Genomic DNA, 15754 nt, shown 5'->3' with positions numbered 1-15754 from the left:
ACACATATAATTACTTGTGAAGTCCTTGGAAATAACTACATAGTAATTACAGTAAAAAGAAAACCTTGTTTGAGCAGTGGTTGCTCATTTCATAAAATTTTATTAATCCCAAAGGAAATTAATCATTGATGGTCATCTGCTCGCTCTCACACACACACACACACACACACACACACACACACACACACACACACACACACACACACACACATAAAAAATATGTTAATTAAAATACACACTTTGAGGTAGGCTTGAGCACCCCCACCCCGTGACCCTGAATTGGATAAGCAGAAGAGAATGGATGGATAAAATACACTCATTACTGTCGTACATTGCTATGCTTGAGGTGCATCAGGTCTAAAAGCTGCTCCTGCACTTTTCTGTTCCCCCTTCCAATTAAATCCCCGCGTGTTATACCTACAGCTTCAGTGTAGGGTAGGTCATATCAGCCGTCATCTGTTTCCCCTGCCTTTGCTGTTTTGTTGAATTAACCTTGTGATACCTCAGCAATGCTCAGGAGTGGCTTATCATATCCTGTAGCCACCCTCCTTGATACACAGTGTCAGCACAGATCAGGCCTTGCTGCACCAAAACCGTACTGACACCACACCTTGCTTACCCCACAGGATTATTGTCATCACTATCAGCACAAAGAGACTGATAGGACGGGTCATCCTGCTGGCTTGAAATGCAGTCTCTCTAAATTCTTGTCTTTGGTGATAAACATCCTTGAGATAAACTGATGGCTGCTTAAGTGCAGGCAACTATAACCTTACATCACATCAACGTCACCGACTTGCTTTCCTCTCTTACAGTTCCACATGTTCTCAGCAGGGGGTAGTCAAACAACACCAACATGGTGCCGCTGTCAAAGATTATCATGAGGCTGCTGATCCTTATTGTAGTTCTGTAGTTGAAGATGATAACCAAATTTGCCTTTGATAAATGCTGTGCGGTGGCATACTTTTTTACTGTGAGGGAACTCCTCATGTGCTGTAGCCTCAAAGTTAGTAATATGATATCAGCATATAGACTTGCTCCACATATTAAGGGAATATTCTAGTACTTTATTTGAAGGATTTCAAATAAAGACTGACTAAACTCAGTGTAGCAGAGCCTGATATAGCCTGACTCCTAGTTTCCACAAACACTCCCTCATTTTTAATAATTTGACCAAATAGTAACTTTTTTCATAACACTTCCTGCCTTCTAAATTACCAATTTTTTTTAAACTCTAAGTCACCAGCTTGAAATGCATGTTTTATGTTTTGTTTTTTGTTTTTTAACCCAAGTTGAGTGCTTGGTACTCAAGTGAGGGAACAACAAAGTCCACGAGTGTCAGACCTGATTGGGTCACACTGTGGACAAATCACTAGCATCTCTTATGAGAATTTATCTTGTCTTTCTTTTTCTTTTCTTTTCTTTTCTTTTCTTTTTTTGGACTATTTAAATTGCATTTAAGCCTCACAGAGATCATGATATTCCATTGCAATGGACTCTGATAGTATAAGAAGGTGCTTCATTATAAATAATAGACATCCAGGAGCTACTAACATGCCAGAACAACGCAGAGTCCAAAAGAGAGTGCGTGAGCAAAAGAAAGGAGTGAGAAAATGATGATGAAATTCAAGTGTAAGACACATTTTTAGCACATTACACGACCTGCAATTTGTGCAAATACTAGTTCATCATGTTAAATGTATTAACCTGTCTTGTTAGCCTTTGTAGAGTGACGTCATTGTGATTGTCTTTGGTCTATCCTAAAAAGATTCTTTGGTCCCAAGCACTAACAGACAAACGGAAGCAATCAATATGTTACACTGCTAATTTGCAAGAATTACTCTCTTATAGTAAGTAAGGCAACAGGGGTTAATCTAAATTTTTATTCATTTCTAGCCAGATTTCTATGATGTAGTGAAGATTTTAAAGAAATTGAATGAAAAGTGCTAGATGGATTTATGTCCCACGAGCCTGACTTTGATAAGAGACAAAGATGTAGCCGGGATCAACACTGAGTAAAGACATGGCTGCACATACATCTTCAACCCTGCAGCACAGAAAATCTACACAAGCACTATTGTTTGGCTCCCAGAATTAGTGTGAGTAATTCAGTATTCAACCAAACGTGAAATACGGTCACGATCGTCCTGTTCCAGTCATCAGATTCACCAGGAAGAATATGAAAAGTGGCAAGTTAGCCTTCTTAGACTGTGAGATTTCCATCAGTAATGAGGGACATCTAAAAGCTGATGTGTACTGCAAACCTACGCATACGGATCAGTATTTAAGGTCTGACTCTCATCATCCACTGGAGCATAAATTGGGTGTCATCAGGACGCTACAACACAGAGCGAACACCATCCCCACAGACACAGCGGCCAGTGAAGCAGAAGAACATCACATCAAGAAGGCCCTGAGTAAATGTGGTTATCCCAGCTGGACATTTGTCAAAGCTGGGCAGGCGCCTAAAGAAAGCTTCAGCCGATCCAGGAGAGAAGAACAATCGCTGCCTAAGCGAAAACCTGTAGTGATCCCATATGTGTCAGGAGTATCAGAGCAGTTGAGACACATTTTTTCTAAACACCGGGTCTGTGGCTTGTAAACCCCAAAACACGCTGCGCCAAAAATTGATCCACTACAAGGATCGGGTCCCCCGACACAAACAGAGTAACATAGTGTACGCTGTTAAGTGCCAGGAGGATTGCCAGGATTTATACATCGGGGAAACCAAACAACCTCTGGCGAAGCGGATGGCGCAACACAGAAGAGCTACCTCGTCAGGCCAGGACTCTGCAGTCTATTTACACCTATAGGCCAGTGGACACTCTTTCAATGATGAGGATGTACACATCCTGGACAGGGAGGAACGCTGGTTTGAGCATGGAGTAGGTTGGCGAAACCTGCAGCCAGCTGAGCCTGAAGAAGTCACTTGGATGAGTGACGAAATGTTTCTCCCATAAAACGCTATGTCCAGATGAACATAATCAACTTTTGGAGTGTTCCAGTCATTGTTCTCTTTTTAGTCTGTTTTTCTTTCCACCCTGTTTGCCCTTTGTATTAATTTCTTTGTCACTTTTTCCTATCGCTCCCTGTGTCAATCTGATAGTTACTTTTCTTGTGTGCCTTTCATATCTGGATGTGGTTCACACTCCTGTGGTTCTCTCATTGTTTCCACCTGTTCCCAGTTACCTTGCTGTATTTAGCCTTTTGTTTCTCCCTCTGTCCATTCATCTGTGCACCTTCCTGTGTTCTTGCTTCTCTCTGCATGTCTCCTTGTGTTTCTTCATTGTGTCATTGGAATATGAACCCCCTCTCTTCTGGATAAATCTAATTTTTCTTCTCTGTTTGAATTATTTTTTTGTTTGCCTGCCTGAATAACTCTGAAGCACCTTTTGTTATTCTTCTCCAAATTTCATTAAGGTTTACCCTAGCTTACCTTACATTTGCTTCTGCATCTGTCCTCTTATTGAACTTAGAAGCACACACACACACACACACACACACACACACACACACACACACACCTCCTACTCCTGAGTTATGTTTTACAGAACATTATGATGCCACAGGGAATTTTACTGTTGACCTTTCCGTTTTAAGATGCCATCACTTTACAATATTAAACATTTGTTGGAAATCTTCTGTTACTCGGTAAAGGAACTCTTAAGTTGTGGCCAAAAGCATATTTTATGAGGTCATAGTGATCTTTGGCCACTGCATGGTTGATCCTTGAGTCCCGGTCGATGTTTGGGCCAGGTGTGATGATATTTCTTCCAGGTGTTCTCATAAAATTAAGTAGAGTAAATCACTATTATGGGACTGGGTACGGTCACAGTGACTTTTACCTCTGACCAACAATCTTTATTCAGTTCATCATTGAGGCCAAGGGAATATTTGTGCTAAATATACCAAATTTTCATAAGACATTTCTGAGGTATAACATTCACAAACATGTCAGCATCTGTACCAAGGTTATCATAGCCGTGTTATTTTCATAGCTTTTATTAATATAGAGTTAAAAAGTTATTTTCTCTTTGGCTTATTTTTACTTACTTTGCAGTTTTCAGTGCTAAAGATTTGTTTTATTGTTTAAAATGTTTACTTTCAGTTTAGTTTTGATTACTTTACATTTTATTTGCATTTATATATTTAGCACTATAAACGCATTTGCTACGATTTGCTAATTGAAAAAGTGAGACCAACTTGAAAACTACTAAAACAAAAAGACTGACTGTATTTTTTATATTCAAAGTCTTTTTTTTAACCCTCTGAAAATGTCAGTTTCTTATTTGAAATTTAGTTAGTTTTATTTTACTACTATATTAACTTTGTCCGTTTGCAGGGACTGCACACCCACAGCTGTTGCAGAAGCATACAAGAACAAGGGTCACACAGTTTACCACACCATGAAGCCGAACTGTCCTGACCTAAAAACTACATTCTTTTCATTGTGCTCACCCACAATGTTGCATCCAAGAAGAAAAGTCAAATAAAGTTAATTATTTTAGGGAACTTCTAAGAAGCAACACACAACACAGTTGTGTACAAAGTATATAATCAAGTGTATTTTCATCTTTATCCACGTTCTGTACACATATTAAGATCCATTTCACATGAACACTATACAATAGCAATGAGTGAGGAATGGTATATTTTCTGAGCACTAAGCAGCTCATGTCGAATGGCACTTTCATAAAAAAAAGAACGAAATCACAGAGCATGAATAAATAACTCAACAGAGAAAATGGCTTTATATTATCAGATCCATTGAGTAACAGATTTAGCACATATAAAATGCACAATGCAACAAAACAAAACATTTGTTTGTTCCACCCTTGTGTTTTCTCTGCATAATCTGTACCGTAAATAATCCCCCCCCAAAAAACCCAAAAGATATTTGCAGCTATCAGAGGAAAAAGTGTGCTTTTAGTCCGGATTTGAGTAAAAGGCAATCTAAAATATAACGTGTTAAGAGGAGTGGTAACAAGATACATTGAAATATCAGAGAAATATCAATACAATTCACAAATCTTCAATTATTCATCTCGTAGAATAGTCATTTAATAACCGATAGAAAAAAAAAAACAATACATGTTTGGCTGCTTTACAAGGAATATCTATGCTTCAAAGATATGTTTACATTTTCTGTGTGCTTCTGAATTATCCCAAGACAGTTTAGAAGAAAGAAAACATTATGAGCGAGCCAGCATCTGGTGAGGTGTGTTGGTTTCCTCTTTCCAAGAAGCAATCAGAAAACACTCTCAAATGTGATTCTGAGCTCTTGAAAATTCCTGTAAAGTTCGGGCTGAAACAGTTTTGAAGTTGTCATGAAAAGCTGTGTTGCGGGGGCGAGCCAAGCATAGCATCTCGCATGATTATTCTTCTTTATACCTTCCCTACGTACACGATGCTTTTTCAATCTGCTAACCACTATATGTACATACAAGCAGTGTTCACGGATAAATACCTTCACTGGTGTAGAATGACTGGCTCACAATCATCCCTACCTGGAATGGCATGGCACATTGACTGCAATATCTGATATTAATTCTCTTTCTGAGCCATCATACTGTAAGGTTCACTGGCCAGAATATGGAGAAGGATTTGAAAATTCCTTTTTTCACCAGGAGGGCTAAATATCTTGCTTCATTTACTTTACGATAAGCCATCAGCAACACGGTACCATCTCTTGTGGATAGAGGCAGAGTGAGTGGGGAGTTTTAAAATCACATGAAATAACATGTAGACTGCAGACATGATGTCTTATCCAAATGAAGGCCTTCTGTTCGAGTGTAGCCAGGATGACTGTTGTGCTCTCTGTTCATCTACCATCAAAATTCAATAGCTGGGCTGTTCAGCCTCATACATCATAATGGGGACATTGAGACTTGAGATAGGGCATTACAAAGAAGTACAAAGAAACCAGATGTTTTTCAGCACTTTCTTCACGGTGCCATATCCATGCTATATACAAAGCCAAAGTGGATATGCCTCCTTCGAGCTTGTTAAAAACATAAAAAAATGATACACTAATAAGGAATTGGTGAATGCAGACTGAGTGCACATTGTGATACAGAGGATGAGTCAGATCTTGTGCCGTAGATAAGAATTTATCATTAATAGGAACTGGGCAACCTTGACTTTTGAGAAAAATGTAAAAGCAGGACACAATTGCTTTGCGCAGTTGTTGTTTCTTTTGTTTTTTTTCTTTTGTGGAATTTTTCTGATAGTCGACCTGACAATATTGGGGCGCGAAAGGAAAGCATCCTCTCTCATCCTCTTGTCTCAGTCCACACTTGCCTACTCTCCTGTGATTTCAGACGTAGTATTCTTTGTCTTTGTTCTTTTTACCCTTTGTGATGGCCTTTGCCACAGAGGCTGTCGCTGTGTTTTTGTCTTTGACCACTGCTCCGTTGCCCTCCGCAGTGGAATTGTTGGCAAAATTGTGGCTCTGGTCTGTCTGGTAGGAGCCCTCATCCCGGTTCCGGTACTTGTACATGGCATAGAGGAGGATAAGAATGCAGAGAGCAGCAGCAGCCACGATACCAACCACCATCCCCGTGGTGCTACTGGACTCCCTTATCACCTCCACGGCACCAGGCAGGCTCTTATCATCAGAGGCTGTGGGGTTGGCTGTGGGCACATGGGGAAAATTGGGGGGGTAAGTTAGTCCTGGTGTGTTTCGGGAGGATGGAGGAACAGGGGGCAGAAGCACCTGGTCACGGGTGTTCATTTTGCCTGCAGGAATGTGGAGCTGGTCAGGGTTGGTGGTGGGAACAAAAGGAGGTAAGGGGCGGGGTTTCTGGACTCCACCATCACCAGCGGCAGGGGGTGGAGGAAGGACTGTCCTGTCAGTGACCAAGGGGGAGTTTTTATTGTAAAAGTCCTCGTCATCGGATTCCGTCATCTCCCCAGAGCCGAAGGCTGAGACCTCCACAGGGTCACCACAGTCCTCCTGGTCCGGGGGGCAGGAAGGGTGGGGAGGGAGTATCAGGGACTCTTTGGTGGTTTCAAGTGGGGAAAGGAGAGTAGGAGGAGGAGGGATGACGGGGTAACGGGTGGCGATGGATGGGGGCTCAAGGGAATCCACTGTTATAATAGGCAACACTAATTCACCTCCTAGAAAGAAAACAGAAAAGGTAGGGGATCCTAAATTAGAGCAGAATTAACACTGAAATTCTGGCTGAGCAGTTGTGCTCATCAGAACGGAAGCACAATCTGCTCATTATGTACATTATTAATGAAGAATTTAATATTAGATGGCTTATCAGTGATTTTATTTATAGTAATTGCATTTCTATAATACATGGGTATTTACATCAGCGCTTGGCAACTGAGGAGAAAAGCAAACCGAAAGCATCATAATGCTGTCTGGAAGGTATGCATATGTGTGTGGGTGTGCAGATTAAGAATGTTTAATAATGCAATACAGCAAATGCGTAAAAAAGAGCTCACATGCAGAAACAAACATACAAGATGACCCGTGAGAGGCGGCAGCTGAATGAAGAGCACATAATAAACACAAGAACATTAAGTTTTAAATGGCCATGCTGCGATATGCACATCTGTAGGCAGAGGTTGAGGAATGATAAGAGAGCAGAAAGGTTATTGTATGAATGAATCACACACAAAATAGTATGATTTTCTGAAAGCACTTGCTATCTTACAGATGTACCTTTAACCACTACTACTAGATGCCTCAACAATTCAACAATATATTTTCCTGTGTGTGTGTGTGTGTGTATTTGTATATACGATTATAACATTCTGCAGAGTTACAGATGTTACAGATACATACATCTACAGACATTTACAGCCAATAGGTTCTCTTTCATTATTATTTCAGTCACACTTTGCCGGGCCAGACAACAACAAACAATTCTGATAAGGTCATATTAATAATTAAGGCACCCACAATAAGGCCAGACTCTCAAGTTCTACAGCTTGTTTCTGTCACAAACTCGATCAGACTCTCTTAATGCCTGAAGTACACTTCACAAAGATTGTCTTTGATTCACTTTTGTGAGCTACAAATACAGGGTAGAGAACAAATTAATGCTAGTCTGTAATAACTATCCAAATAATGACAGTTATTTGACAGAATTACTCAATATGTGAGTGTAAGATAGTTGGATGAAACTGAGAAGACAGATCTGTTTTGTTAAGAACAATGATGGCTGCCTAAAAGCACTGCATTTTGTCTGCACTCCTGGGTAAAAATAACATTACTCATCTAAGCACCCTAGTACCATCGCTTCATAAGGACCAATTGACCCACCTGTTCCCGGTTCACACTCTTCCAGGTCCTCATCATCACTTGGACACTCAGCTGATGCCACCAAAATATCATCAGAGTTCTGTGGCTGAAAGCAAACAGGGAATACAATTTCTTTTTTAACAAATACCCAATAAACATTTTTCTTCATTCAGGCTCACAGACAGTCTCTTTTTTACACTGACTGTCCGGTCTGAGAAAAAAATCTGCACTATGCAGCACTGTACTGCTTAAGTGTTTGTGCCTGGAGCGACACTAGTAAGACTACAAGTTCAAAATGAGCCCATCAGCAGCTGCTTTTTATCCTTTACCCCATTGGCTGACTTTATGTGTGTGCAAACAATGGAAAAACATCACCGATGGAGGCTCTCAATGAGATAAATGCTATATAATTGGGTTTTAAACAATTCTTTTATATCAAATTTGCACAAAAAACCCATATAAAATTCTCACATATATTTAACGAGGATGCAGGATGCACAGTGGGCTCTGGGCAGAGTGGGCATTAGAAGGCTCACTAATGGATTACTTTGATAAATTGAAAATATAGAGAAGACCATTTTAGGATAGCTAGACAAAAGAAATGGAACAAAAAGAGCACTCTGCAGTTTTATTAGGAGAGGCAGTGGCAGTGGGGGTTCTTTAAAACCTCAGGACAAGTCCAACTACTGAAATTTCTCCAATTTGAAGGGTTTTCAGCATTTATCACATTCAAATTCTTTGTTTTTATGTGGCCGCTGTATTGTAAAAATACACTAAGCAAGAATGTTATCATTATCCTAATCCTAATACCTTGATGGAAAGTAAGTTATGCAGCGAATTCAGAATCAAACATGCTGGATCAAACCTGTTATTTAATGAATTTATGAAGCATTTTAGCTTACCTATTACTCCATACAAGGTTTTATATGCCTAATTCTTTCAGTAATAGCTGATGCAGCGCTAAGAAATTTAATGATGCTGTGAAACACTGAAATTTGTCAAGGTGTGAGACTTAAATGTGGTTCATTTCATCTCATAACTCGTTTCATGATGATCAGGGGAAAAGTGTGTTCATGTTCCTAAACCCCTTTAAGGCCTAAAAATCTGAAAAATCTGAAAAATAAGCTTATCATTGTCAAATGTAGAGAAGAACTGGGGATTCTGAAGTGTTCTCTGGTTTTGTGATTGTGTGTTGACTGTCATCTTAGATTCTAGTACTGCAAGTTAAATTTCAAAATGTGCATTAATACAAGATGAATGGAACAGAAACTACAGTATAAGCTAAACATGACAGGGGGATTAAATAAGCTCCAAATGTGTAAACCTGTGCAAGTTTAAACATTTATGTTTTATAAGGTGACACACATAAAGACAGTGCCAAAGTATTACTCAGTTTTGTTCTTATATTAATCACAATTTTGCATTTTTAAAGCTGATTGAGAATGTTAAGGATGCTTAGACATATTAGCAACCTGATAATTGAACAGAAATATAAATTTGTAATTTTGGGAATCACGCACAGCTCCAGATTTCTACAAAGCTAATTAATTAAAAAAAAAAAAAAATCACTCACTGTTATTGAGCCATATTTAAAATGGCCTTTTTTCCTACTGCGAAACATAGACAACAGCCTTCACCTTATGAGCTAATTACCTCCCTGTTGTCAGCTAATTAGCACCCCTTTTTAAACTCGCTGACCTTTGAGATGCTCTCACTCAAGCTGGGCGACCGCTGCCTGCGGGTGGTGGTGGTGGCCATCGTGGTGGTCGTTTCCATGATCGTGGTAGACATATCAGACACCGCCAGCGGGGTGACGGAGGTGGTGTCCGTGGTCACCACGGAGAGCGAGTCTCCGACCAGCCGCAGGTTCCCCTCCACCTGTACGCTGGGGTCATTTTCCGCTGCCAGTTTGAGCACCTGGAGACCATTGTAATACAGCCCTGAAATCTGACCCTGGAAGGGTCGCCCTTTGTCAGAACCGCCAATTTTAATGGCTGCCTGGCTGTTAAAGATGGTCAACTGTCTCCCTAAAGTTAGACAGAAACACAGAGAAGGAGATGATGGAAAAGGGGAGAGAACGGCAGAGCACACACAGAGACGGCATATGGGAGATTTTGCACAAGAACATCATCTGAGCCAGGTGGGATTTAGTAATTCATTTGTTTAAAAGCTTATTTAGATGTTAACTCTAAAAAGGGAAATGTTGGTTAGCAGCAAGTTTATAATTTTGACTTTGCACATACAAGAAGAGGAGGCTTAAAGCCTATTTAGATGTTTATTTATGATTTTGAAATGTCACTGAATAAGTTAGCAGCTGCCTGTGGGAAAATGATATTTATATTTGTCTCTTAGCTTTAGAGGGGAAAAAAAGAAGGTGTGAAGATCTGTATCTTATGGCTCCTTTTAACAGGTAACTACTAAAATGGCAGTCTTGCCACACATCAGACAGTTTGAAGCCGAATGACAATAAAAATTTGACTCCCTCCTCCCACTGACTTCATCAGCCATTAGGCCATTAACACATGCTTTTCCGTGGGTTTCCCCCACGGTCCAATTGTTTTACCTCCTCAAAGGGGCAATGATATTCAACAGCACCGCTGTCAGCACCTTTACTGATAAGCAGTGTTACATCTGAGGAGGAGGGCTGCGGTAATGGGCCCAACTCAGGAGAATACTTATTAGCAAAGTTAATGGCTGCAAACAGTGATCTACTTTAACAGCCTGTCAGGGTTGTTTTGTTGCAGCAAAAAAAAAAATTCAGCTTGGGAGTCTGATGTGCTCGTTGTAGTACAATGCAAGGCAGCACAAGATTACAGGGAACAAGAAAAATGGAAAGAGGTTCACTGGGGTGAACACATCCTGAAGCTGTGGTTTAAAATATGGTTCAGTTATTAGGAACAAAGCCTAGTCAGCTTATGTCCAGTGTTAGCTTCACTGGTATTAATGAAAACGTTACACAGCATTTTAATGATATTTATGTAGAATAATTACACACAGTATCTAATTACACACAGTGGTTAAGAGGGATGATAGAGGGTTAGACAAGGGTTATGCGCTTTTAGTTAATTTAGTTTAAAATCTTTGTTAAGGTGCAGCCTCTCCACAAGGTATAAGGATGACAAAAAGAAATGGCAAGCACGCCATATTCGTTTGCTTCCACACTCATTTTCTTCTGCTTAAAGCTATACTGTGGCCATTAAAATTCATAGCCGGTACAAGTTCCAATTAAAATGGAAATGTATACGTCTGGGTAACCTGCACTTTGTCACCCTTGTCTTCTGGCACTGCACCTCTCAGGGGGGGAAGTTTATTTACTAGTTATTTCAAGGGTTAATTAATTAATTAATCAATTATATTTTTTACCTTTATCGAGTAGCCACTCGTCAACTACCCGACCAAGTCTGTATGGGATTCTTTGCCTAGCAATAGCCAGTCGTTCATTATCATAGTGTCCTTCAAAGAATTTGGAGAGACAGATTAAAGGTTAAAGTCTGCAAGCTGAAACATCACATGGTTAGAAACAAAGTTATAACGGCTAACATTTTTAACAAGTTATCAATTTTAACTCAGCTGTGAGTTAAAAGAAACTTGAGCTTTACTTAGTGTTATCTAGTTATTATGAGTAACACTGTTAATACTAATTAGAGCAACGTTTAGGCTATTTATAATGTGCTACTCTAGTTAGTGTTATTTAGCTATTTTTTTTTCCAAGCAAAGCATCGTCTTCAGTAATTACCAATTACAGACGAATAATTTTATGTACTTTATAAAACAGACATTCATTCATAAGAAACAACCAATCAAATCAGGAAAACAGTTGCATTTAGACAGTGATAAAAAGTCATGTAGTTAGAGTAGGAGCATATGAATTTGATTGCATTCACAGAGAGCCAAAGTCTCGCTCACTTCAGTGCCAAAATGCATTTTTCCAATGCAGCGCATGGTATACATGCAGTGTTTTTACTCGAGCTCCCAGAAGGCAGTGACAGTATGTCAACATCAAAGGCTTATGGGAGTTGCAATTTTAAGTCTCTTTGGTGTTCATTCATTCATTGTCTTGTTCATTTATTTGAATGAGACACAAACAGTTCCCCGGTGAGACAGGACTTCAGCTCTCCTTTAAACACATGCAAATGCAAAACAAATAAATTAAAATAAAACAAGAACAAGCAACATACAGTAATTACAGTATGAATTGTTTCTAGACATTAGGAGAGCCCAGATTTTTATTTAGACCTAGCACCGAGGAATTTCTATCAATCATCAGCCACAGGGTCACTAAAACTGATAGTAAATTATTGTGACATTATTTTGTTCCATTCACATTCTGTTGAGATTATTATTTGCAAACATTTTCAACAAATTTGTAATTAATACAAATATGAATAATTATTAGAATCTAAAGTAAACCATTACAGCACAACAATGAAAAGGCAGTTAAATGCCTGGTTATACTGTAAGCTGTAATATAGTGAAGATGTTAAAATATGTTTGCCTTTTTTTTCCTCAAACAAATTGCCAGAAAAAAATACTCCATGATATTTGATATCTATTTAAGGCACAAGAAACTTGTGTGATGTGCACTCCCTATTTCTAACTATTCTATGCATTGCCATGTGAAATGTTTCAAATATCACTGATTGCTGAGTGGGAGCTGACATAAAGGTGCACACCATCTTCATTACCCAATTGCATGCTTGCATGTGCCCTCGTGTTATATGCATCTGTGATTTGAACACCAGCTGGAGGCACAGAAAAGATGTGGTTTGTGTCCCACTATGCCAGCTGGTGCACCTGCTCTGAATAAGGTTAATTGGTAGATTGGTTCAGAACAGGTTAAAGCACAGCCAGTTATGATCATTTTATGTATGTATCTTTTCTTTTTTGGGTCCATGTATATGTTGTGTGCACACAGTTGAGTGATTTTTACTCACTATCATAAGTTACCACACATAAAATAAAACTGTTATATAACTTATCATTATAACAGTCTCCCTTTAGTGAATCTACACTATTTTGTATCTAACAACAGACAGATTAAGTATGATCAAGCATGATCACAGCCACATTTTGAATGTCAGCAAGAATTTGTCAAGTGAATATTTATTGAAAACAACACTATCATATAAATTTAAGGCTAGCAGTTCATACATTCACATCTAAAACACTGCTATATTGGGCTGAAATAGCACTTAAGCCGCACAAGAATGGCTTAAATATTACACCATTTAGAAAAGTCTAGAGAATCCCACCTGAGCCACAACTTCACATCTTCCCACCTCTCTACCAAACTAAATGCAAATACGGCAGCAGCTGATGAAAATACCTGAATTGCTAAACTCAAAAAGGCAGCTTTAAGGAGATTTACTCATTTCAAACTATTATATTTTTACACAAACACATAATTTTTAGTTGCATGAGGCAACTTTAATAGATCTCTTATAAACTGATAAAATAACCACGCAGGAACACTGAATTAAAATTATTCACTGGGCAAACTGCCAAGGCAGAAATAGGCAGACATGCAACCCTTTCTCTCTGATCCAGAAGTTTCATGCTGTCTTACTATGCGTGTAATAACTCCAAAGTTTGTCCTGTTAACCTTACCTGGTGGATAACGCTCAATGACTGGATGGTTGTCCACCTGGAGAGTGGCATTGCCACCACTGCGTGTGAAGCGTACAACATGGTACTTGCCATCATTTACTATGACAGCAGGCTCATCAATAGTGATGTCATCTGTCCCCACATTGAAGATGACACCAATGTTTCCTTGATCCTGCACAAAAACAAGAATGAACGTGACTCATTAGGCAAATGACAGATGCGGTAGGAAAAGCGAGCATTGCCACAAATGGGTTTGGGGAAAGTCCAAGATAGTGAAACATGTTGAGCAATCACTTAAAAATAAATGAAAGTAAGGGCTAACCCTACTTAGAGGTATTCCTCTGCTTCTCGGGGCCTGTACTTTGAGCCTTAGGGCATTTGCCCTGGGGGGCATTATGCCCCACTTCAATCTGCTGCTGGATATCACTATTAAGAGCATATAACACAGGTTGAACAATACAGTGTCAGTTGTGAATGATAAAATAGTAATTATTGCTAGTATTTATTTATGCATTTATTTTACAGCTTAGCAGATTGCGTGCCGTTTGGCGTGTATTATTAAATTATATTTAATATTGATATTTGCTTTGTACATCAAAAGAACTGTTTTAATTAAATTGGTGATGTTTATCTTTTTATAATATTTTTCACACTTTTCTGACTAAAGAGACAATGGCTTGACAAGTTTAATCTATCTGCTTGTCAGGCCAGTAACCTTGTTTAAACGGAAACCCATATCCTTTGTGACATGGGCAGTATGTTTAGTTCTTTCTTTAGGGTTCAGTGCCATTTCCCCTCAGCAGCCAGCTCCACTTTCCTGATGTGGATCACTCTTGACAGAATCCTGCTGTTTCTCTTTTGGTTGACCAACTTCTCACCCTGTCAGCCTCTACCTACTCCTGCCAACCTTCCTCAAAGGTCAAATCTGCTTCTCAAACTAGCCTTTGTTTGGTACTAATAAGAAACATTGGAAGCAAACTCTGTGGGGTCTCTGTGCCTGTCTGGCCCTTGTACGTTCACTGCCTCGCAGTCATTTTAAATGCAAGCCAAGGACAAAGTGCTAAGGTGGTTATAATAGACATAGTGAGAAACAACACATAAAGCTGCGGGGCCACTTTCCCTCGACTTATAGCATTAACCTTTAATGCTGGTTTAATACAGAAGTAAGTAAGTAAGTAGAAAAGGTGGAGAAATAAATCAAAAGACCATACTTATTTCATTGTAGACCAGAGATTATGCAATGTGATATTATGATATGTATAACACATGCAGTAATATTCTACTTTTATCCCACCCCATAACATGTGTATCTCAAATGTTTACAGTCAAGGACAAAAGAATCTGAAGGTTCTTATTCAAACAATCTCGACTCCTGCAGCTGCTTACACCGTATCAGACCTTGAACCAGCGAGGAAAGACGAGGTAAAGAGTGAAAATGACTGGAGTTGTGTTTTATTTGAATAAAATCTTGCAAACTGCTGGCCTTCCATGCTATGATGTGCACAATATCTACTGGCCTTACAGCCATTATGTAAATATGTTCAACAGTGGGCCTTGCATTGCAATTGGATTCCCTGCCTCTACTGTCAGAAATGAGCTGCACAGCTTATTCCTTGACATGCACCATTTCATATAACTGATTGTTCCCCATTTTCTTCTACCTCCAGTACTGCATTACTGACTCAAAGGCTAAAAATTCAAATACGTAGACTTCTTTTCCTTCCTTGATGGTGTGATGTAAAACCTGTCTCGGTGCTTTGCTCTTACCCTCTAATCACATGTAAAACCATTCGAGAAACCTTTTGAATTTGAAATAATTATTCTTGCTGACATGGCTGGTGTTAAGTACAGAAGTTTTAAGGATTGTTATCTTTTTATGCTTTCTAAAAT

The 15754-nt window shown here is 39.2% G+C and overlaps 1 protein-coding gene across 6 annotated transcripts in view; it reads right to left on the bottom strand.

Annotated features, from left to right (window-relative positions):
- Positions 1-4538: 4538 nt before the first annotated feature.
- Positions 4539-15754, bottom strand: part of LOC146565662 (neurexin-2-like) — a 143866-nt gene continuing 132650 nt past the window's right edge. For 4 of the 6 annotated variants that reach the window (XM_085288976.1, XM_085288974.1, XM_085288977.1 and 1 more), the window contains 5 exons: positions 13865-14036; positions 11621-11710; positions 9956-10284; positions 8279-8363; positions 4539-7119 (listed from right to left, as the gene is read on the bottom strand). In XM_085288976.1, the coding sequence (XP_085145102.1) occupies positions 6317-7119; positions 8279-8363; positions 9956-10284; positions 11621-11710; positions 13865-14036 (1479 nt within the window). In that variant the 3' untranslated portion in view covers positions 4539-6316. The remainder of the gene's footprint in view (positions 7120-8278; positions 8364-9955; positions 10285-11620; positions 11711-13864; positions 14037-15754) is intronic. The other 2 variants (XM_085288979.1, XM_085288978.1) reach the window with 2 other exon arrangements.

The sequence above is a fragment of the Mchenga conophoros genome, linkage group LG10, assembly GCF_057382185.1.
Source record: "Mchenga conophoros isolate Kocher_MC1m ecotype Shallow Benthic linkage group LG10, M_conophoros_male_GT1.1, whole genome shotgun sequence".
Classification (NCBI taxonomy): Eukaryota; Metazoa; Chordata; class Actinopteri; order Cichliformes; family Cichlidae; genus Mchenga; species Mchenga conophoros.
The sequence above is the reverse complement of the archived record's forward strand: the minus strand, read 5'-3'. Positions and strand labels throughout refer to the sequence as shown.